We start from the raw sequence: 24,510 nt of genomic DNA, 5'->3' as shown, positions 1-24,510 counted from the left end.
TGGCAGATTGACCCCTCTTCAGTGTTTCGGGTATATCTGATGACTCATAAGTCCAATTGACGAGGTTCAAACTGTTCTGAAAACTAGACGAAATTTCCTATGACTTATGTGAGAGGGACTTTTGGCTAATTCGACACTTATCTTATCCAAAATCGGCCTTGAAGATGAAGCATAAAAGCTGGACGGAAATTCCCTCCAAGTTACTTATTCCCCAAGCACCACTTTCCTTATCTTTATTTGCTTAATCCCTAAGCCACATTAGTTTCCTTATTCCAATCCAACTCTAATATTCCATATAATTCCATCTCCATCAACTATAAATAGCCCATATCATTCCACCAATTTGAATAATCTATGATATTCCACTTCGACTTGTGCAACAAGAAAACTTCATAGTTGCCGTTTTGAGGGTCTAGAAGGCGGCCGGAAGGCCGTTAAGCTAACGGGAGCGGAGATCGGAAGGGTTGGAGAGCGGATACATGTCGGTAATCATATGGGCTGTTAACATGACCATGTTTAGCATTCCATTGTGTTACTATTCTGTATTTAGTTTCTGACTTGGGTGTAAAAACCTTTTACTTTGAGTTTATGATTGAATGAAGCTTTGATTATTAGACTAATTGCTATATTGAATAGTTTGTTTGTGTTTAATTTATCTTGCCAAGCTTGTTAAAAGATCCTTACGTATTAATGATAATTATTTGCTGTTAATTGTTAAGTGAATTGAGTTGTATGAACATATGCTATATTGCTTGTCTCTTATGATTTTGATGACCATCGAGATTATAAGTCTAGGAATAACGAATGCGAAACTAGGATTAATATGGGAATAAGTAAGTTAATGTGTGAGCCTTGTTTGATGACCATCAACAAGAGGTTAATTGAATGTCTAATTTTGTTAACTATATTTGCAAGTCTTGCTTGATACGAACTGAACACTAGGAAGCATGTTAGTTTAACCAATTGATCACTGTTTAAATTGACTTGTTTGCTAAAGGATTAGTTATAGTGAACGCGAATCTAATCATTTTAGGAATCGGTGAACATGAATAAATGACTTTGTGTATGCAATTGTCTATGTTTTTAAGGTGTAACTTGTCTAAACCAAAGTACCTGAAGAGATTTGTTTTCCTGTTAGTTTATCGAGAGTTGTTAATAAATTATTAGTTTGAGATTTATTAAACTATTTCTTTTATTCTTTTCGTGTGACCTGTAACCTATAATCAAATATATTAAATTAATCCACCGTTCCCTGTGATCGACACCCAACTTACCTAAGCTATACTGTAATCTGACTAGGTACACTGCCTATAAGTGCATAGTTAGTCTAAGTTTGTTAGGTTATAAATATTAAAATTAAGGGGTACTTTCGTGCACATCAAGTTTTTTGCACCGTTGCCGGGGAACGACTTTCAATTAATTTAGTTTATTTGATTATTCGTTATTTATTTTTAGTTAGTTTTTTATTTTATTTTTTTAGTTTTATTTTCCTTGATATCATTTCGCTTGTCGGGAAGGTTCTTGTTGTTATTTGCAGGAAAGGAATTTGTGATCATACACATCGATTGGCGTTACCTTTTGCATGGGTTTCGAGATTGCAAGCGATTAGGGAATTCTTGACTTGTCTAGTCTACTACTTTGGGTGATTTGTCCAACTCAATCTTCGAGGCATAGTATAGCAAGGCGTATCGAGGTGGTTATGTGGAAGACCAAACTCTTGCTACTCTTGACTAGTTGGGTTAACTCTTGTTCTACTTATTAGTTAATGGTGCAAATAAAACAAAGGAAATAGTCTGACAGGTCCCGAAAGTTTTTGTTTTCACAAACCACCTCTTGCATGCAAGGGATTTAATCAACAATTGTAGTTTGATTTTGACGAAGACATGTGATCGTGATATCCTTTTTAGTTATTTTGGTTTTTTAGTTATTTTAGTGAGTTTTTATTTTTATTTTTAGTTTGTTTAAAATTTGTTTTCCATGTTGATGCTCTTGATGTTTCAGATCTTTGCAGAACTTTTACCCTTCAGATGCTTTCAGAAATTTCAATAATTGGGGTCGAATGTTGATTTGTCACGAGAGAAAAAACCCAGTTCCAGTTTTCAGTTTTTCAGCAATATTTGAAGCAACCTGTAGCAGCCCCATTCGATCTCGCCACAACTACCCAGGGGAGTCTGTTCCTTTTTCTCCCTTTTTATGTTCTTAATTTGTTTTAGCATACAATGAGGGCATTGTATGAAATAAGTGTGGGGTAGGAGGGTCGGTAAAAGTAAATTATAAAAATGAAATAATAGTTGGAAATTGCTAGATTTAGGGAAATTTAAAAATTTAAAAGAAAACTTGAAATAATAGTTTAATTTAGAAAAATCTAGTGATAATTTAAAATTTTGCTAATATTGTATGAGATGATCCGATGAGAACTCAAATGTTTAGTTGAGCCAATATACGTTATAGTGCATTTGTGGCCTCCCTTATTTTAGTGAAATCATGGAAGAAAAACATAACCCCGCTCGGTTTGAAGGATGCAATATGTTTAGCAGCCTAAACCTGAAATGTATCCAGGAAAATTATTATCATTAACCAATAAAGGTTGAGGTTGAGCGCCTTTGCTTAAGCATGTAGGTTTTGAGTGAAAAAAGAGAGGTACATGTAAAAAAAAAAAAAGAAGAGAGAATTACGAAAAAGTTTGAAGAATTTTGGAGCAAATAAAGTGAAGATCAAAAGATCAAAATTCCAAGAAATTCAAAAAGTTGAAGATACCAAGAAATCAAATCAAATAAGGTGGTGAATTCAAAGAAATCAAAGATCAAATTGTTAAGAAAGTGAAGAATTCCTAAAAAGCTCCATAGTGGTATCATAAATTGTAATTCTAGATTATCTATGCTTAGGTTGCTCAACTAAAAATACCTTGAGGTTAGGAGGTTTTCTGCGGATGGATTCGGAGGGTTGCATAAAATGAGCATTGTTCGGAAAAAGTGGGCAAGTGTTTATGAAGATTGTGAGTATTTAAAGTATGGGGGGGTACTTTAGGAAAATTTTAGACACAAATGCATGCGTTGAGGTCTTAGCATAATGGTTGAGTTTTAAATGGATTGTTTAGTGCAATATTGGTAAAATAAAAGTAAATTTACTTGAGGGCAAGCAAAGGCTAAGTGTGGGGTATTTTGATATGTGTATTTATATATATATATATATATATATATATATATATATATATATATATATGTATGTATAACATATCTTAATATTTTAGCATTTATTATTATTATTTAGAACTAAAATAAAATTAATATGCTTTGAAATATTTAATTACAGTTAAAATGGGATATTTGGAATGCAAAAGAAAGAGAATGGAGCTGAAAAGATGCAAAAAGGATATTGCTGGCAGATTGACCCCTCTTCAGTGTTTCGGGTATATCTGATGACTCATAAGTCCAATTGACGAGGTTCAAACTGTTCTGAAAACTAGACGAAATTTCCTATGACTTATGTGAGAGGGACTTTTGGCTAATTCGACACTTATCTTATCCAAAATCGGCCTTGAAGATGAAGCATAAAAGCTGGACGGAAATTCCCTCCAAGTTACTTATTCCCCAAGCACCACTTTCCTTATCTTTATTTGCTTAATCCCTAAGCCACATTAGTTTCCTTATTCCAATCCAACTCTAATATTCCATATAATTCCATCTCCATCAACTATAAATAGCCCATATCATTCCACCAATTTGAATAATCTATGATATTCCACTTCGACTTGTGCAACAAGAAAACTTCATAGTTGCCGTTTTGAGGGTCTAGAAGGCGGCCGGAAGGCCGTTAAGCTAACGGGAGCGGAGATCGGAAGGGTTGGAGAGCGGATACATGTCGGTAATCATATGGGCTGTTAACATGACCATGTTTAGCATTCCATTGTGTTACTATTCTGTATTTAGTTTCTGACTTGGGTGTAAAAACCTTTTACTTTGAGTTTATGATTGAATGAAGCTTTGATTATTAGACTAATTGCTATATTGAATAGTTTGTTTGTGTTTAATTTATCTTGCCAAGCTTGTTAAAAGATCCTTACGTATTAATGATAATTATTTGCTGTTAATTGTTAAGTGAATTGAGTTGTATGAACATATGCTATATTGCTTGTCTCTTATGATTTTGATGACCATCGAGATTATAAGTCTAGAAATAACGAATGCGAAACTAGGATTAATATGGGAATAAGTAAGTTAATGTGTGAGCCTTGTTTGATGACCATCAACAAGAGGTTAATTGAATGTCTAATTTTGTTAACTATATTTGCAAGTCTTGCTTGATACGAACTGAACACTAGGAAGCATGTTAGTTTAACCAATTGATCACTGTTTAAATTGACTTGTTTGCTAAAGGATTAGTTATAGTGAACGCGAATCTAATCATTTTAGGAATCGGTGAACATGAATAAATGACTTTGTGTATGCAATTGTCTATGTTTTTAAGGTGTAACTTGTCTAAACCAAAGTACCTGAAGAGATTTGTTTTCCTGTTAGTTTATCGAGAGTTGTTAATAAATTATTAGTTTGAGATTTATTAAACTATTTCTTTTATTCTTTTCGTGTGACCTGTAACCTATAATCAAATATATTAAATTAATCCACCGTTCCCTGTGATCGACACCCAACTTACCTAAGCTATACTGTAATCTGACTAGGTACACTGCCTATAAGTGCATAGTTAGTCTAAGTTTGTTAGGTTATAAATATTAAAATTAAGGGGTACTTTCGTGCACATCAAGTTTTTTGCACCGTTGCCGGGGAACGACTTTCAATTAATTTAGTTTATTTGATTATTCGTTATTTATTTTTAGTTAGTTTTTTATTTTATTTTTTTAGTTTTATTTTCCTTGATATCATTTCGCTTGTCGGGAAGGTTCTTGTTGTTATTTGCAGGAAAGGAATTTGTGATCATACACATCGATTGGCGTTACCTTTTGCATGGGTTTCGAGATTGCAAGCGATTAGGGAATTCTTGACTTTTCTAGTCTACTACTTTGGGTGATTTGTCCAACTCAATCTTCGAGGCATAGTATAGCAAGGCGTATCGAGGTGGTTAAGTGGAAGACCAAACTCTTGCTACTCTTGACTAGTTGGGTCAACTCTTGTTCTACTTATTAGTTAATGGTGCAAATAAAACAAAGGAAATAGTCTGACAGGTCCCGAAAGTTTTTGTTTTCACAAACCACCTCTTGCATGCAAGGGATTTAATCAACAATTGTAGTTTGATTTTGACGAAGACATGTGATCGTGATATCCTTTTTAGTTATTTTGGTTTTTTAGTTATTTTAGTGAGTTTTTATTTTTATTTTTAGTTTGTTTAAAATTTGTTTTCCATGTTGATGCTCTTGATGTTTCAGATCTTTGCAGAACTTTTACCCTTCAGATGCTTTCAGAAATTTCAATAATTGGGGTCGAATGTTGATTTGTCACGAGAGAAAAAACCCAGTTCCAGTTTTCAGTTTTTCAGCAATATTTGAAGCAACCTGTAGCAGCCCCATTCGATCTCGCCACAACTACCCAGGGGAGTCTGTTCCTTTTTCTCCCTTTTTATGTTCTTAATTTGTTTTAGCATACAATGAGGGCATTGTATGAAATAAGTGTGGGGTAGGAGGGTCGGTAAAAGTAAATTATAAAAATGAAATAATAGTTGGAAATTGCTAGATTTAGGGAAATTTAAAAATTTAAAAGAAAACTTGAAATAATAGTTTAATTTAGAAAAATCTAGTGATAATTTAAAATTTTGCTAATATTGTATGAGATGATCCGATGAGAACTCAAATGTTTAGTTGAGCCAATATACGTTATAGTGCATTTGTGGCCTCCCTTATTTTAGTGAAATCATGGAAGAAAAACATAACCCCGCTCGGTTTGAAGGATGCAATATGTTTAGCAGCCTAAACCTGAAATGTATCCAGGAAAATTATTATCATTAACCAATAAAGGTTGAGGTTGAGCGCCTTTGCTTAAGCATGTAGGTTTTGAGTGAAAAAAGAGAGGTACATGTAAAAAAAAAAGAAGAGAGAATTACGAAAAAGTTTGAAGAATTTTGGAGCAAATAAAGTGAAGATCAAAAGATCAAAATTCCAAGAAATTCAAAAAGTTGAAGATACCAAGAAATCAAATCAAATAAGGTGGTGAATTCAAAGAAATCAAAGATCAAATTGTTAAGAAAGTGAAGAATTCCTAAAAAGCTCCATAGTGGTATCATAAATTGTAATTCTAGATTATCTATGCTTAGGTTGCTCAACTAAAAATACCTTGAGGTTAGGAGGTTTTCTGCGGATGGATTCGGAGGGTTGCATAAAATGAGCATTGTTCGGAAAAAGTGGGCAAGTGTTTATGAAGATTGTGAGTATTTAAAGTATGGGGGGGTACTTTAGGAAAATTTTAGACACAAATGCATGCGTTGAGGTCTTAGCATAATGGTTGAGTTTTAAATGGATTGTTTAGTGCAATATTGGTAAAATAAAAGTAAATTTACTTGAGGGCAAGCAAAGGCTAAGTGTGGGGTATTTTGATATGTGTATTTATATATATATATATATATATATATATATATATATATATATATATATATATATGTATGTATAACATATCTTAATATTTTAGCATTTATTATTATTATTTAGAACTAAAATAAAATTAATATGCTTTGAAATATTTAATTACAGTTAAAATGGGATATTTGGAATGCAAAAGAAAGAGAATGGAGCTGAAAAGATGCAAAAAGGATATTGCTGGCAGATTGACCCCTCTTCAGTGTTTCGGGTATATCTGATGACTCATAAGTCCAATTGACGAGGTTCAAACTGTTCTGAAAACTAGACGAAATTTCCTATGACTTATGTGAGAGGGACTTTTGGCTAATTCGACACTTATCTTATCCAAAATCGGCCTTGAAGATGAAGCATAAAAGCTGGACGGAAATTCCCTCCAAGTTACTTATTCCCCAAGCACCACTTTCCTTATCTTTATTTGCTTAATCCCTAAGCCACATTAGTTTCCTTATTCCAATCCAACTCTAATATTCCATATAATTCCATCTCCATCAACTATAAATAGCCCATATCATTCCACCAATTTGAATAATCTATGATATTCCACTTCGACTTGTGCAACAAGAAAACTTCATAGTTGCCGTTTTGAGGGTCTAGAAGGCGGCCGGAAGGCCGTTAAGCTAACGGGAGCGGAGATCGGAAGGGTTGGAGAGCGGATACATGTCGGTAATCATATGGGCTGTTAACATGACCATGTTTAGCATTCCATTGTGTTACTATTCTGTATTTAGTTTCTGACTTGGGTGTAAAAACCTTTTACTTTGAGTTTATGATTGAATGAAGCTTTGATTATTAGACTAATTGCTATATTGAATAGTTTGTTTGTGTTTAATTTATCTTGCCAAGCTTGTTAAAAGATCCTTACGTATTAATGATAATTATTTGCTGTTAATTGTTAAGTGAATTGAGTTGTATGAACATATGCTTGATTGCTTGTCTCTTATGATTTTGATGACCATCGAGATTATAAGTCTAGGAATAACGAATGCGAAACTAGGATTAACATGGGAATAAGTAAGTTAATGTGTGAGCCTTGTTTGATGACCATCAACAAGAGGTTAATTGAATGTCTAATTTTGTTAACTATATTTCCAAGTCTTGCTTGATACGAACTGAACACTAGGAAGCATGTTAGTTTAACCAATTGATCACTGTTTAAATTGACTTGTTTGCTAAAGGATTAGTTATAGTGAACGCGAACCTAATCATTTTAGGAATCGATGAACATGAATAAATGACTTTGTGTATGCAATTGTCTATGTTTTTAAGGTGTAACTTGTCTAAACCAAAGTACCTGAAGAGATTTGTTTTCCTGTTAGTTTATCGAGAGTTGTTAATTAATTATTAGTTTGAGATTTATTAAACTATTTCTTTTATTCTTTTCGTGTGACTTGTAACCTATAATCAAATATATTAAATTAATCCACCGTTCCCTGTGATCGACACCCAACTTACCTAAGCTATACTGTAATCTGACTAGGTACACTGCCTATAAGTGCATAGTTAGTCTAAGTTTGTTAGGTTATAAATATTAAAATTAATGGGTACTTTTGTGCACATCAGCCAACTCCAAAAGGATGGAGTTTTGGAATCATTTGACCTAAAGTTAGATGATAGTTGTGAATCATGATTACTTGGAAAAATAACAAAGTCACCCTTCACTGGTTCTTGTGAGAGGGGTGAAGGTTTGTTGGGTCTTGTACACACAGATGTATGTGGACCCTTCAAAACTACCACAAGGGATGCTAATCATTATTATGTGACTTTTACAGATGATTATAGTAGATATGGATATGTCTACTTAATCAAGCATAATTTAGAGACTTTTAAAAGGTTTAAAGAGTTTAAATAGGAAGTCGAGAATCAATTGGGAAGGAACATTAAGATGCTTCGATCCGATCGTGGTGGTGAGTATCTTAGTACTGAGTTCCTCGACTATCTAAGGGAATGTGGGGTTGTCTCACAATTGACACCTCCCAAGACACCACTGTTGAATGGTGTAGCTGAGAGGCGTAATCGAACCTTGTTGGACATGGTTCGTTCCATGATAAGTCGAGCTACGCTACCAATCTCATTTTGGGGGTATGCCTTAGAGACTGCCACCCATATACTTAATTTGGTCCATACAGAGAAGATTGCCAAAACACCTCACGAGATGTGGACTGGAAAAGTTCCTAGTCTAGCCCACATCAAGGTTTGGGGTTGCGAGGCTTTCGTGAGACATGAGACTCATGACAAGCTCGAACCTCGAAGTGAGAGGTGTATTTTCATCGGCTACCCACAAAAATCCTTTTGTTACATCTTCTACAGACCTAGTGAGAATGTGGTCTTTGTAGCAAGGAGGATTGTCGAGAGAGAGAGAGAGAGAGAGAGAGAGAGAGAGAGAGAGTTCATAAGCCAAGGAGACAGTGGGAGGCTAATTGACCTTGAAGAACTTCAAGAGTCAAGTGGTGAAGGAACCTCAAACCCTAGCAGTCAACTTGAGGAGGAACCTCCTGTTGATTCAATTATACCTCCAATTGTACCTCTGAGGCGTTCCACAAGGGTTAGGAATGAACCTGAGCATTACTATGGTTTCCATATTACTGCGGAAGGTGAGACACTTATCAGTGATGGGACACCGGTAAGCCTGGATGAACCTAACAGCTATGCCGAATCCATGGAAGGCCCCGAGTCTGCTAAATGGGAAGAGGCAATGGATAGTGAGATACAATCCATGTATGAAAATCAGGTTTGGGACTTGGTTGACAATGTGCCAGGTCGTAAGACAGTTGGGTGCAAATGGATCTTCAAGAAAAAGACCGACATGGATGGTAATGTACACACTTATAAGGCACGACTGGTTGCAAAGCTTTTCTCAAACTCTAGGAGTTGATTATGATGAGACCTTTTCACCAGTAGCCAAGATTAAGTCTATTAGGGTATTGTTAGCCATATCTGCATTTCATGACTATGAAGTATGGAAAATGGATGTCAAAACCGCTTTCCTTAATGGAAAGTTAGCTGAGGATGTTTACATGAATCAACCAGAGGGTTTTTTCAGCACAGAGTACCCTAATAAAGTGTGTAAGCTTGAGAAATCCATCTATGGATTAAAGCAAGCACCTCGTAGATGGAATCTTTGCTTTGATAAGAAGGTCAAAGAGTTTGGCTTTTCTAGGAGTGAAGATGAATCTTGTGTATATGTCAAGGCTAGTGGGAGTAAGACTCAAAGCCCGAGTACCGAGGATGAGATAGCAGAAAAGAGTCGGGTACCTTATGCTTCGGCAGTAGGCTCGATCATGTATGCTATGACCTATACTCGTCCTGATGTAGCCTTTGCTTTAAGCATGGTTAGCAGGTATCAGGGGAATCTTGGTAAGGCTCACTGGACAGTGGTAAAGAACATTCTCAAGTACCTGTGGAGGACTAAGGACTGGGTCCTTACCCTTGGTAGGAGTGATGACTTAAGAGTTGTAGGGTATAGTGATGGTAGCTTCCAGACTGATAGGGATAATTTCCGCTCTCAGTCGGGCTGGGTCTTTACCTTAAATGGAGGAGCAATCTCTTGGAAAAGTTCCAAGCAGGAGACAATGGCTGATTCAACTTGCGCATCAGAGTATATAGCGGCAAGCGAGGCGGGAAAAGAGGCTATGTGGCTAAAGAACTTCATTGGAGACCTTGGAGTTGTACCTGTTATATCGAAGCCCATAAAGATTTTCTGTGATAGTGAAAGTGTAGTTGCCTTAGCAAAGGAACCAAGGGATCATGGGAGATCCAGACACATTGACAGAAAATATCATTTCATCAGACATCGTATAGAAGAAGGACTCCTCGTGGCAAAGAGGGTATCATCGGATGAGAACCCGGTAGATCCCCTCACGAAGAGACTGTGTAGGGTTACGCATCTCCAGCATGCTAGGAGCATAGGGTTTAAGGATGATATTAGTCTTAGTAGTTAGATAATTTTGAAATTTGTAAAATGTAATTGACATTTGATGATAAATAAAAGGTGTGTTTATTTATGAGTAAAGTGTTGCTATCCTTTGTCAATCGTTTACTATTATTTCTTTTGCATGTTTTGACTTCCAGAATATTTATGTTGTTTTACATATTATTCAAATTATCCACATTCAGTCATATGTTGGAAGTAGATATGAAGAAAGACTATCATGAGTTGGTTGTAGAGGTCTAAGATGTTGGACATGGCCTCAACACTCATGAGTGCTCATAAGTTCTGAGTATTAGATTCAACCCACGCTCGCTGGTATCACTTCATGGAATTTATCTCGAGTGATTGTGAGACGTTAATATCATATAAGTCTTCAAACCTAGAGATATGACTTGTTATATATGAGTTAGTTATGCATTGATCGTGAGAAAATGCATTGGTAACTCGATGTTATAAAACGTGCGTTTGAGTGTAATTTAACAAGTAGTAGAACAAGCATATGAGTCGAAGTTTATCTGTTCCTTCTTGGATTAGAAGCTGATATCTGGGCCCCTCGATGATTTTGTTTTGACCTATGTATTGGGCCCGGTCTGAACTAAGTTGATGTGTTTAATTAAGTTCTTTGTCAAACAAATCGGAAATCGGGAAACAAACTGCTGGACAATAAGTAAGACCATGTTCCATGTATTTGTCCGGCTGATATCTAGAACAGAGGATTATATGATCCCTTATCTAAAATGGTGTACCATCATCTTCTCAGTTCCGAGAAACCTTGAAAAAAGCTATGATTGTTGATCGGTTCCTGAAGTATTGCAGTGATAGTTATTAGACTTATCCAAGTGGGAGACTGTTGGATAAGCTGTCTAAGTCCATAACTATTTCTGGTAAATACTTGACCCGACCCGGCATGGTGCATTTGGGTTGCATGGCACCATGCAATTGGATAGACTAAATGAGAGAAATAACACTTGTGGTTATTAATATATTATAAGTTCTAATATATTAATAATATTATTTAATTAGTTTCATCATGAATTAATTTAGAATTAATTAAGTGATCAAAAGATAACTAATTAAACATATGGGTTAATTATGTAAATCATCCATATCTTGTATAGTGGGCTAAGAGGCTCCATGGATAATCAAGTTGAGTTAAACCCATTGGATGCTCCATGGAGGCTCCATGGGAGTTATAAACCCATGGGTCATGGAAATGAAGAGTCATGACACATTAGGGTTTACATGGTGTAACCCTAGATGTGTCAACGCTATATAAAGTTCATGTTTCTTCCAAAATCGATGACATATGCATGCATACTTGAGGGCTAGAGCGGATTTTTAGAGTGTCATACTTTCTCTCCAAGTTTAGTCCATAGCATTTGGTGTTCTGTGAAGCATTTGAGGCATCACACTTGGGGTGCTAGGCTCACAAGGTTTCAAGGATCAAAATCAATAACAAGGTATGTAGTTCTATCTTTTATTCAAGTTAAAATTGTTCCCCATGTATGCTAGATAGGATCATAACCTTGGAAATCAACTTTGCATGATAATTAGACAAACATAGATCCAAGGTTATTAGGGTTGCATGTACACTTAGGAAGTGTTAGAATGCTCAAAACCCATCAGTTGTAGTATACAAAAAACCAACAAAATTTTCTTCCCTTCTCTCTTTCTTTCTGTATATATAAATCCTTTGATGCTTGAGTTTGTTTGTGAGCCATTAGAGGCGCGAAACTTCTGGTGGTTGCTATCAAAGTTCTTTCAAGCAACGTTTTTAGATTGTTATTACAACATAACAATCAAGGTATGAACTTTAATCTCTATTATGTGAATTCTGATTGTAATACTTATAACCTTGTGTTTCTTTTTTGTGTTTAATGTTTTCATGTTCAACTAGAGAAAACTTAGATCCAAAGCATTAGGGTTGCATGAACACTTAGGAATTGTTGTTATGCTTAAAACCCATCTGTCCATAACTCAGTTCTAGTTCCAAATAATGTTCTAAGTCGTAAAGTTTCCAATTTCATGACTTTCTAAGGCTAGAAAGGGTCCAACAACTAAAGCCTAACTTAATACGCAAAACAAGACCTAATATATCATGCATGAAAAAAGGAAAGTGACCATGATCACATTTATATTATCCTAAGCACCAAAAAAATGTCTGGAAGGATAGCCCTTACGGGTTAGAGTAAACTATACTTATGAACACCAAGCTTATAGGACCAAAATTAACATAAGCTCCAAGCTAACAAGATCTAAGCAATTACTCATCAAGTTGCAAACTTTATACCTCAAATTGATGCTTGAGGGTGAAATACTTCTAGATCTAAAGTTCCTTAAGCTTCCAAGATGGTTTCCTTTCCTTCTCCATACTTCAAGAATAACACAAATGCACTCTTAAGCTTACAAAGGCTCACGCAAGAATTAGGTTTTGTTAGGGATGAAAAGGGGAATGGGGACTAATGAATGAAGGGGTATCAATGGGATAATGACGCTTAAATAAGGATGAAAACCTAAAAATAAGGGTTTGGGTTTCAGCTACCTACGCCCAGCGTGCATTGAGTATGGCCAACGTACTTAACAAATCCACGTGTTTCACTTAAAGAGAGAAAGGGACAAATTTGAAAATAAATTTCATACTAAGGGTATAAAAGGAAAATACATGGATCGACATGTTACAACATGTCTGTCATGAAAAGATAAATTTCAACACCTATACAGATGTTTATAGTGGTAAAAACATTTACATGAAAAATGGAACCACCACATATATCAAAGGTGTTGGCAAAGTTGTTCTGAAAATGACATTGATGAAAGAGGTGAAGCTTAGGGATGTTTTGTATGTTCCAGAACTTCGTAAGAATCTAGCGCAATTTTTTGAACTAGGTTTATTTTTAGCTTGTGTTTGAGTCAAACAAGTTTATTTTGTCCAAGAGTGGTATGTTTGTTGGAAAAGGATTTTCTTATAATGGTTAGGCTTCCCTATTTGTTGGAAATTTAGATACAGGCTATAATCTTTCAAAAAATTGATCATCTGCCACAAATATTCTTGGAAATCCATTAAAATTTATTTGTGGGACATGCATTTTTTTGTGCTAAATCCACTGTCGGAAAGTCTCTTTTATGGTAATCAAGAAGGAAGAGTTAATGACACATCATATTTGAAGAGAATAAGTGATATTTTCATTTGTTTTACAATATATGATATCCTTTGATTTATTGTTCGTATTGTTCATGTTTTTTGTCAGAATAAGAAGTGGGGTTTTTTTTCATCTTTAATTATCAAACTCGGTATCCCCTAAGAATGAACAAGGATTTGAATTATTAGTTGTATATTTTAACAGACATACTACATCAGAATAGTATCAAATTCCATCCAATCATGTGTTATGCCACCTCGCAGACCAGGAAAGTCCACAATAAGAAATCCATGAATGTTGTTAATTTATGCAAGGTTAATGTTGATTTGTGGTAGCATATCGAACTTCTAACTCAACGACTAGTCGAACTGCACAAACTACATCAGACACAAAAAGATGACACTGTTATAGATGAAAATCATTGGTTTCATTGGAACCCTCCTGAATGACACCATCAGTGTTGGGAACTAGGATTTAGGATCATTATTCTAGCGATTGATGGTGGTTTTAAGGGGGATGAGTTCATATATTATTTATCACAGGTTAAAGAAATTCACAATTTTAGAGAAGTTCCAGATGATCGTTATGTTCTGTAAGTCGCCATCTATCTACATAGCTATGCACAAGCTTGGTGGAAACAATTAAAACAATATCTGTATCGATAAGGCCAAGAGTTCAAGTTTGGAGAAATTCAAGAAACATATTCACGCTGCATTTTTAACTTATAACTTCCAGTGAGAACTATACCAATACTTGTAAAACCTCCATCAGGTCCCCCATTCTGTTGATGATTACACGACCAACTTCTACCAATTCCTCGCTTGCACTAACCTTAATTAACGACTCACCACTTAAACTAGTTTCTCGTTATATTGGTGGCTTCTACCTACAATTAGAATTTTTTGAATATTTTTGACCACTTAACATTTCCAAAACCACATCAACAACTTTTCAAGCAGAAAAACAATTGGCAAGACATGCAAGCCTGAACTTTCGACCGTCTTATAGATAAAATGACGCTATTGGTTTCGTCACAATCTATTCTAGTCAACTTGCACTATTTTTGGGAAAATATGCAAAATTATAATTTATGAATGTAATTGGGTGAATGTGATTTTTGAATTTGTGGTTTCAAAATTGGTGCTTATCTTGGAAACTCGTCCCAAGCCTTATAATATCAATAAATATACTAATGGTACTATGTGCAAACATGTCCTGATGAGTTTCTCTATTGGTTCAACTTAGAGTGCTGATTTATACTATGATGTCATTCATATGGATGGAACTCATCGTAATGTGTTCAAAATCCATTAGCAATATGACTAAATTTTCATATATGTTGGTTGTTCTAATACTTATTCTTTCATGTTTCTTGGTAAGAAAATTGTACTAGTTTCGACTAAACCTTGAGTGGGCATGTCTGTAGCACAAACTACTATGTTGTGTCGGGTTCCTTTTCATATCGCTATAGAGGCATCATGTTTGGTCTTTTTTTATTTATTTTTTATTTTTTTTTTATTTTGTACTCCAATTACCACAAGTAGCTATGTTGTTCCAACTACATAGTTCAACCGTTACTTAAGAAAGTTGTTGATGTGTTTCTTATCTCATTGCCCTTAGATTTACCACCCTTTTTGATATTCAACATCATATTGACTTGGTGCCTGGCCTTGTACTACCTAACCGACCCTATTACCTTATGAGTCCAATGAAATAAGAATAATTGTATAGGCAAGTGGACGACCTGCTTGCTATAGGTCATATTCTTGAGGGACTTAGTATGTGCTTCGTACCAACCCTACTTACTCTGAAAAATGATGTGATTGACACATATGCATGGATAATCGAGTTATGAATAACATTACAGTTTGTTATCAATTCCCCTTTCAACGAACAAATGACTTGTTAGATGAGTTGAATAGTGCTTATGTCTTTAGTAAATTAAATTTTAAGATTAGATGCTAGCAAATTCTAAATCCATAACAATTGGCAATAAAAATATTAATCATCCACATATCACATATATAAACTCTCAACCGATACAAACTAAGACATAGCAATCATACATCTTGAAATGAATATTACAATTACCCAATCGACTAGGTATTAGTGCTTTGGATTTTGATAGTAAATCTTTAGCTTTTCTGGCTTGAAGAGATTCTTAGAAGTATATGTTGAGTTATAAACATCCCCCAGAAGATCATACTGAAGTCTAGCATATAAAAAGAGCGGTATGGAAGCAATTGCACTGATAACAATAGGTATCCATATCAAGTTGTTATGATAAAGGACGAAAAAACTAACACTAAAAGCGACCATCATGGCTGCGATAGAAAAGAAGAGTGTTGTTAGGCCTCTCATCAGCCTTTTGGGTAATAATTCCAAGAAATCATCTTCAGCATAGCGAGATGTGAGGATAGATAAAAATATTAGGAGTGAAATGGACGAGAATGTCAAAGAAATGGCATCTGATATGACAAATACTATGAATGATCTTTTTTGAAAGAACATAGGAACACCGTTATTTTGATTATAACCACCAGGAACCGTAAATGCTGCTGCAAAAACAATGGTAGCTATAAGAGCTGCCACCACCATACTTTGACTAGCTGTCTCTTTCATCCACTTTTCACCTGAAGCGAGTAGCTCTTTGTGCTCCTTGCTGAACAGTTCATGTGGTGTTAGACCATCATTGTTCTTCCTTTCTCGATATGAAGGAGGAATCATACCTTCTACTTCCTACGTACACAAAAGAAAGGTTAATCACTTTTGTTTGGTTTGTCCACATTGAAACTTTCTATTTTAAAACAATTTTATCTATTCTTGGATGATAGAGTAGAAGCAACTTAAGTAATAACTTCTAGTTGTATGAAAGATGAAAGTGCAGAGATGTAAAGAGAGAGCTAATGTCTTAGAGAGAAAGAAATACCTTGAACCACAACAACTCTCGTTGCATTTGCAAAGCAACCCCTGAAATTACTTGAAGTCTCTTTTTCTTTGCACACTTCCCAACTAAATGTAACATATTATTTCCTTTCAGGTCCTTCAGAGGTGTTATCATATCTTTCATCGAGCCAATCTCATGTAGAAGATTGTAGATACCCTCATGATGATGTGATATAGCAACATGAAATATAGTTTGTTCGTTATCATTTTTCTTCCATATTAAATCTGGATATTGGCGAATGAGCTCCACTAGAAATTCAGTGTTTCCCATCTCTGCAGCCACAAATAGTACGCGGGAAGAAAACTTTTGATTTACACTTTTTGGTTCATGATCGATAGGCTTTCTACTCCATAGGTTATGAATTCTATTGGGCATCTTTGCAACATTTTCCAAAATGGACCCAAGTAGTTGCTCGACATCTTCCTTTTCTTTTCCACTATTTGTTGGTATGTCAGCTGGACCTCTAATAATACTATTGATTTCATCTTTAGATAATTTCACAATTTCTGACCAAATAATTTTTAGTAATTCCATGGCATCGGTTTCTTTTTCAGAAGGCCCAACCTTCACATGAATCAACGCCAAAACTGAAACCCATAACCAAATATGAAATCAAATAGGTGGATAAAAATGAGTTGATAAGCAAAATATAAGAGTAGAGATATTCACTTGGACATATGATTCTCCAGATAAAATGCGGTTTTATCCCCCTAAATGCATCAGGTTTTCGAGCCAAAACTCCAAGTAAAATCCCACTTTTTGCAAGTGCTGGCCATCGGGATACTATTTCAATGCAATATCTACATAATGTGTTTCAACATTTAATCAGGGAAAGTATTACATCAAACGCAACAAATATCATAAAAGTTTTTTAAAACAGAAGCACATGAAACACCGAGGTTCTTATAGAACAACAAGAAAGGAGCAATAACTACATACCATATTGATCAGCTTCCACACATTTCTGTAGAACCCAACTACGATTCTTATTTGTCCAACTATCTCCATGCATCTCCCTGGAATTTTTATAAAGATAATTCACCATTTCATGTTTTCCAAATAATGATACCATATAGAGTGGCATCATTCCATTACTGCCAGTGATATCCCCAAGGATCCCGTTCTTTTCCAACATAGTCATAACGGTTTTGACATTTCCACCGGCTGCTGCTAAACAAAATGCAGTATTGTCGTTATCATTCTTGAGTTCTAACTGTTCCTTTGTCATATTGTCCACTAGATTTTCTACAAAATTTTCTATTGATTTGCTACTTTTGGCAGATGCTGCAATGTGAAGTGCAGTATCATAGTTTTCACTTATAGCATATCCTACCAAATCTAGATCTTGGTGTTTATCAAGGATGGCTTGAGCAGCTTCCCAATCACCTTTGATTGATGCATTATAGAGAGGAACGCAAATGCTGAGGTATTGCCCTCTATTTCCTATTAAGTAACAAAAGAGAGGTTAATTAAGAGTTGACAATTAGTCATCTTTTTTCAAGCACATGAACACTAAGCCCATTGTTTTTAGGTTTTGTGTGAAATCTCCAAAAAAACATCATTTCTACGATCTTCGGCCTTGTAAGGTCCAAACTAATAAAGGGTGTTTGTCATCAAGAGTTAAAGGGTGTTTGGATAGGGAAAAAAGAGAGAGTTTATAGCTTATTGCATATAGTTATCCAGAGACGGTTTTAAAGGGTTCCCAGTGTGACACAGACAATCCCTAACTTTTTTGTCTGCAGTGGAAAAATTTTCGATTTTTCAATTTTTTTTTACCTATTTTTCATATATTGGCAACACCTATGATGTATTCCTACGTCCGTCCCAACAGTTATCCCCACCGCTATAAGCTAAGTTTAAATGTTTGGATAGGAAACATTAAAAATCAACTCATTATGGTGGGATAAGCTAAATAAGCTAATGTTAAAAAACTTCCCCCCACCCCCCCCCCCCCCCCCAACACACACACACACTTGCTTATAGCTTATATTGCTTATAGCTTATTTCTAATCTAAACATTTTTGCAAAAACTATTTTTTTCACACATAAGCTGATAATTTGTAAGTTAATTTCTCCAAACACCCTCTTAGTGAGTGTAGTGGAGGCACCCGTCTTGGTCTTAAACCGATTTGTATTAGATTAATGGGGTAACGTAGTTATTGTTTAAAAGAATTTTTTCAAAACAAAAAATCTTTAAAAATTGAAAAAGTTATTGGAGAAAATTTTAAATTAAACAAAAGCTTTTTCAATACACTTATAAATTTACAAGTTCAAGCCGTGAGCCTTTTCGATGAATATGGTGGTTCTCATAGGATTTAAACCAATTATAAACAGACGACTTAAAGGCAACACATAAATATTAAAAAAAAAAATCATATGGGGATATAATGAGTTTTTTCATTTTAGTATTTTCCATGAAGAAAAGGCCTCATAAAAAAACCCTGCTATTTTGGTTGCTCTCAATCAATGTGTAGCAATATTCAAATGATTAACATGATAAGTAAACACACAATGGCATCATGCTCAATTTAAAAGTTTACCAAGTAAATCTTGAATAGGTAAGTTCCGAATTATTGTTTTTGTTCTTGTTGGTTGTGGTCGTGTTGTTGCAACACCTATGGCCGTTGTGCTTGTGGGATTCATTGGGAATTCTTAATTACTTCACCTGTATAATCACATATTAGTAATTAGAAGCCAACATGGAAACCATAAAGATAGCACTTGGTGTGGTTGAAATCAATTCAAATCATAATTAAGAGAAATTTGCACTTACAGCTTCCTTGTGAATGTCTCTGAATTAATGCACAGTAGGAATGAGGAGTTGAAGACATGGATTTATATATGCAGAACTTGATGGACTAAGTCTGTAACTCATAGTCAACGCTTATAAACAATAAAGTCCATCTCAATAGATCTGAAATAGAAATATAATGTTAGGTATATAATTAGAAAGCTGTCAAGTTAGTGGGAAAACATAAATGAACTGTCAACGTTTGAATAATTAAACTTTTTTAGATAGTCTTCACATTCAGCAATTGACTTTCGAGTTCGTTTACTTTTCTTGCTAACGGACAAGACATGGGAACGTTACTCAGTTTTATTATCTGCTTATGACATCAGCAAGCATTCCTAACCTGGCATCATCATCTTTATTCACATTAATAAATAGACAAAATTGCAAAAATGGTCCCTGTGGTATGTAAATTTTTGGGGTTTTGGTCCAAACCACGGGTTTTTTGTATTGGTGGTCCTTTTGAGCTAGTTTGCTTGTAATTTTGGTCCCTCGGAAAACTGAAAAGACTAAAATGCCCTTTCTGATATATTTTTTTATATTTTTTCTATTTAATTTAAAGAAAAAAGAAAATAAATAACTAATTTGGGCCCACTTCTCTCTCTCTCTCTCTCTATCTCTCTCTCTCTATCTCTCTCTCTCCCAAACACCCCCTTTTGATGTTGTTGCTTCCCTTCTATGGGTGTGCCACCGGAACAGAAAGAAGAATGACGAGGGACTTGTCGGAGCAACCTCCCTTACCACATCAGACGGTGGGATCTCTTCCTCCTCCACTCCATTGCAAATCGCCACCATAAGACAAACTGCCACCACCTCTGCAGCTCCCTTCCTCCCCATTTTCTTTCCTGTTGATTAATCACCCCAAACACCCTACGATCACTTCGAGTGCTACCCTACATCCACAGCAGACAACAAAAAAGAAATGAAGCATAGAAGAGCACCGGAGCAGCCTTATTGCCACCACCATCTTCAGCCCCTCACCACCACCGTTGCCCTGTTCAAGTCATCACCTTCGATTGTTCAACTAACCCACGAAGGTGAAGAACCCCCCTCTTTCATCGCTTGTGTTACAGGACAAAAACAAACCCTCTCACCATTAATGACGGCGAAATCGATCACCGTTTCTGCTACTCTGGAGTGTGTGTCATCTACAACATAGGAAGGAAAAGAGGATTGATCGGGAATCCAACCAATAGCGACTGTCGGTGGTCCTGAGGAGTTCAATCAAGCAATAAGGGTGAAAATCAAGACTTATTGTGGTTGTGTTTGGTCTGTCAGTCAAACGAAATGGAATGGGTCTTCGAAAGGGATCGCAAGCAACATCTTCTTTCTTTCTTCTTTTCCTGATTCGTTATGAAGCATGAAGGAGTCGATTTTTCTGGCGGTTCAAGCCTTCAATCGGGGTTGTGGGGGTTGAGAAGGGTAGCAATAGCCGGAGAGGGTGCTTCTGGTGGTGTTTCTCGGCAGAAGGCGGAAGGCGGAAGGGAAGGGGATATGGAGGTGGCGGCAGTGGGGAACCGGGAAAACATCACCGGTGATTCTAGTTCTTTGACAGGGGAAGGAGACGAATGGGTGATGGATCATAAGGAAGAGAGAGAGAGAGAGAGAGAGAGAGAGAGAGAGAAAGAGAGAGAGAGATAGAGAGAGAGAGAGGGGGGGCCCTTTTTATTTTTTTAATTGTTAAAATAAATAAATAAATATTAAAATTTAAGAATAATGAAAGAAAAATGAAAAATAAATACCCCAAGGGTATTATAATCATTTCAGTTTTTGGAGGGATCATTTTCACATACAAACCACTCCAAAAGGACTACGAAACCAAAAAAGTTACTGTTTGGACTAAAACCCCAAAATTTTGCATACCACAGGGACCATTTTTGCAATTTTGTCTAATAAATAATGTTGGTGTCCACTTTCTATTCAACCCATAAAAATCATACCTAAATGGTCGCCAATTCTACATCATTTGTTTTGTGGTTGGCTAAAAAGACACTCTATTTTTTACCATTTAGACAACCCTAATTAATGTTTGAAATATTTTTATTGGTTCAAATTGTATTGTTTTCCGAAAAAGTTGAATAAAGTAATTAATTATAGGTTGATTTTCTATAAAAATAATTATAAGGTATCTAAGGGGTGTTTTATTAACCGCACCCATTCATAAATGAATAAATAAATAATCACACGTTAAAACTAATATTAGAATTTACTACAATAACAAACATACACAAAATTTATAATAGACTAAGAACATTTTAAGGAACATACGAGTAATAAAACGTTAATATTCACATTAAAAATACTTGAATAATATTCATATATAATATTCATTGCAAAATAATAATATAAACATAGTGTTTTTATGTTTTCATATTATTTAGTGTTTTTATTTGAACACAAACACACACACGCGCGCGCGCGCGCGCGCGCGCACACACACACACACACACATATATATATATATATATATATATATATATATATATATATATATATATATATATATATATATATATATATATATATATATATAAAGGATGTTCCGGGGAACGCGTCGTGTCGTAACCAAGGATGCGTTGTGTCCATGTGTGTTATCGAGGCCTTGCCACACTTCACCTATGTTCTCCACGTATCTCCTTGGTCGTTGCACGTGTCCCATATCTGGACACTCTAACATGACACATCCAGCCTATGAATGCCTTGTGTTCTTCATTAGAACTTTTAAGTAATAGCAACATACTTTTCAAACATATCGTGTGTTTCTTCTCTGATGCATGTGCATTACCCCCATATTTAGAGTATTTTTAACAGCTTACCAATATCAATTTGTTGGCAATGCATTGTGTAACATCTTTCTTGTCTCATCAAATGGTTACATCTCGTATATGAAAAAGGTTTCACAAAAGATTATTTAATGAACAAATGGGATGATTAAAGCAGAGGACTAGCCAAAACATCGTGGCTTCAATGGTGGTATATTATCCATGATCAAGAAAAATGCACTACATGTGGATGGAAAGCTTGGAGAGATAGATGATCTATAAAATATAAATCTAAACGTTTAATATAAAAACCAACAATTTTATATAATTTGTTGTTAATATTTATTAGTAAAATTGCCATTAAGGTTTTTGTTTTTTAATAATTGTGTACTATGATATAAAATCCAACTTTTAAGAAGATAATATTATTAAAAAAAAAAAAAAGAGATATTAAATATTCTCCTACTTTTTTCCTACAAATCCTCTTACCTAATTAAATAATGACATGTGTAATATTTAATGTTCATTTAATGATATTTTAGTTTATTAAATGTAACAAATGTCATCATTTAATTGGGTATCATGATTTATAGGAACGAACGTAATATAATATATATTTAATTTTTCTAAAAAAATATAAGGTAAACGTCTCTCGTGTTTGAGTTACCTTTGTTGCTTCTAACTAAATTAAACTTATTTTCTTCATTTTATTAAGGATAATCTTCAAAAATACTCCATATGGTTTCTAAAATTGAAGTCGGATCCTTAACTTTTTCAAGATTGCCCCTTATGGTTTATAAACTTTTAATGGATTGTCTTTCACGAATATAAAAAGACATTTATACACTTTTAATTTATTTTAAATTTTCTTTAATGAAATTTTAATTGAAAAAAAAAAAAAAAGAAAAGAAAAGATAGAGCCCAGCCACCCCCACTTATCATTTATCATCTCTCTCTCTCTCTCTCTCTCTCTCTCTCTCTCTCTCTCTCTCTCTCTCTCTCTCTCTCTCTCTCATTAAAAAGGAATAATTAGAAGAACCATTGTAACAGAATTGGGGATTCAATCCTTTTTACTTTAGCAATGTAAGAAAAATAGATTAAAAATAATTACGACTAATGATTCAACCTCATTAACTTTAAAATATGAAAACAAATACAGCAAAATTGAATAAAAAATGATAGTACTTCAGTTATACTAAACTCAAACAATCATTAAAATTGATTGACACAAAGTTACATATCCGATCACACTCCACTAAACCATAAAAGGTTAAGCCAAAAGGCCGAAGATAAAGCCGAAGACAAAAGTTTACAATTTCAAAAAACGAATTCTAGATATTAATCACAGTAACATAACGAAATTTGCTAGACTAACTAGGAAAAAAAAATTATCATACAACACTGAAATTAGTACGAAAATTTCAACTAACGATGACGATGTTCATTTAAATTCGACTGAATTACCCGTTAACTCAATCCAATTTAAAATGTCAAAATCTTAGAACTTACACGGAGCTTGCAGAAAATGAAATTGTGATATAATCTAGGTGATGAATTCAAGTAACAAGTTCAACTATTGATGAAGAAATAAATGAAAAATCAACACCGTTGAATCGAAGAGTGCTTGAAAAAATTCTTGAATCTCTGATTGTAAATAGATCAAAAATTCCAATGGATTGAACTGAAATGCTACGTCAAGCTATTTGTTCTATGAGAGAGAGAGAGAGAGAGAGAGAGAGAGAGAGAGAGAGATGTAAGTAGGGTGGAATCCATCTTATATTCTTATTTTTGTTATAAATTAAATTTTGATTAAAGAAAATCTAAAATAAATTAAAAAGAAAATAAATGTCTTTTATAGGCGTGAGGGGCCATCTATTAATTGTTTTTAAATCATAGGACCATCTTGATAACCTAAAAAATTAAAGACAATTCGATTTTTTTTTTAAAACCACATGAATCATTTTTTAAGATTTTCCTTTTATCAACCTACCGAAATAATTATTCATATTATTCAAAAAAAACCAATCAAACATGATAATAAAATAATAATAATCATTTTATTATTTTATTCATTCTTATATTTGATCTATTTTATACTTCTATTTAAAAAAATGATTCAACATAAATATGTAATACCCTTCCATTTAAAAATAATAAATTTTATATATACATATATAACACCCTTGCAGCTATCATACAAGTCAGTAAAGTGAAACATGTAATGTGAATGATTAAAATTTTCAGTATATACCATAGTGGCCCTTGAGGAGTGGTCGTATAACACTATAAAACTATGAAAATGATAACCTAAAGTTTAAAAATACAAAATACCGTTTAAAATTCGAGAAGGGATTAAGAC

General features: G+C 34.5%; 1 protein-coding gene across 1 annotated transcript; it reads right to left on the bottom strand.

Annotated features, from left to right (window-relative positions):
- Positions 1-15,748: 15,748 nt before the first annotated feature.
- On the bottom strand, positions 15,749-18,160 carry LOC145009247 (uncharacterized). Its single transcript, XM_078967942.1, has 5 exons — positions 18,112-18,160; positions 17,534-18,041; positions 17,274-17,398; positions 16,581-17,185; positions 15,749-16,390 (listed from the first exon to the last, which is right to left on the bottom strand). The coding sequence occupies exons 1-5, from the start codon at positions 18,158-18,160 to the stop codon at positions 15,758-15,760; spliced, it is 1,920 nt and encodes a 639-aa protein (XP_078824068.1). The 3' UTR covers positions 15,749-15,757.
- Between the last annotated feature and the right edge of the window lie 6,350 nt (positions 18,161-24,510).

Source organism: Lactuca saligna, chromosome 1 (genome assembly GCF_052625555.1).
Source record: "Lactuca saligna cultivar CGN05327 chromosome 1, ASM5262555v1, whole genome shotgun sequence".
NCBI lineage: Eukaryota > Viridiplantae > Streptophyta > Magnoliopsida > Asterales > Asteraceae > Lactuca > Lactuca saligna.
The sequence above is the reverse complement of the archived record's forward strand: the minus strand, read 5'-3'. Positions and strand labels throughout refer to the sequence as shown.

Bases quoted from the DNA above. Each gene is read 5' to 3' on its own strand.
- LOC145009247 (XM_078967942.1), bottom strand. From the start codon at position 18,160: ATGATGTTTTTTTGGAGATTTCACACAAAACCTAAAAACAATGGGCTT. The intron at 17,186-17,273 runs GTCCAAGTGAAT...TATGGGTTTCAG, and splicing joins TTTTATCTGGAGAATCATAT to TTTTGGCGTTGATTCATGTG. The intron at 16,391-16,580 runs GTATTTCTTTCT...TTGTGTACGTAG, and splicing joins GAGAGTTGTTGTGGTTCAAG to GAAGTAGAAGGTATGATTCC.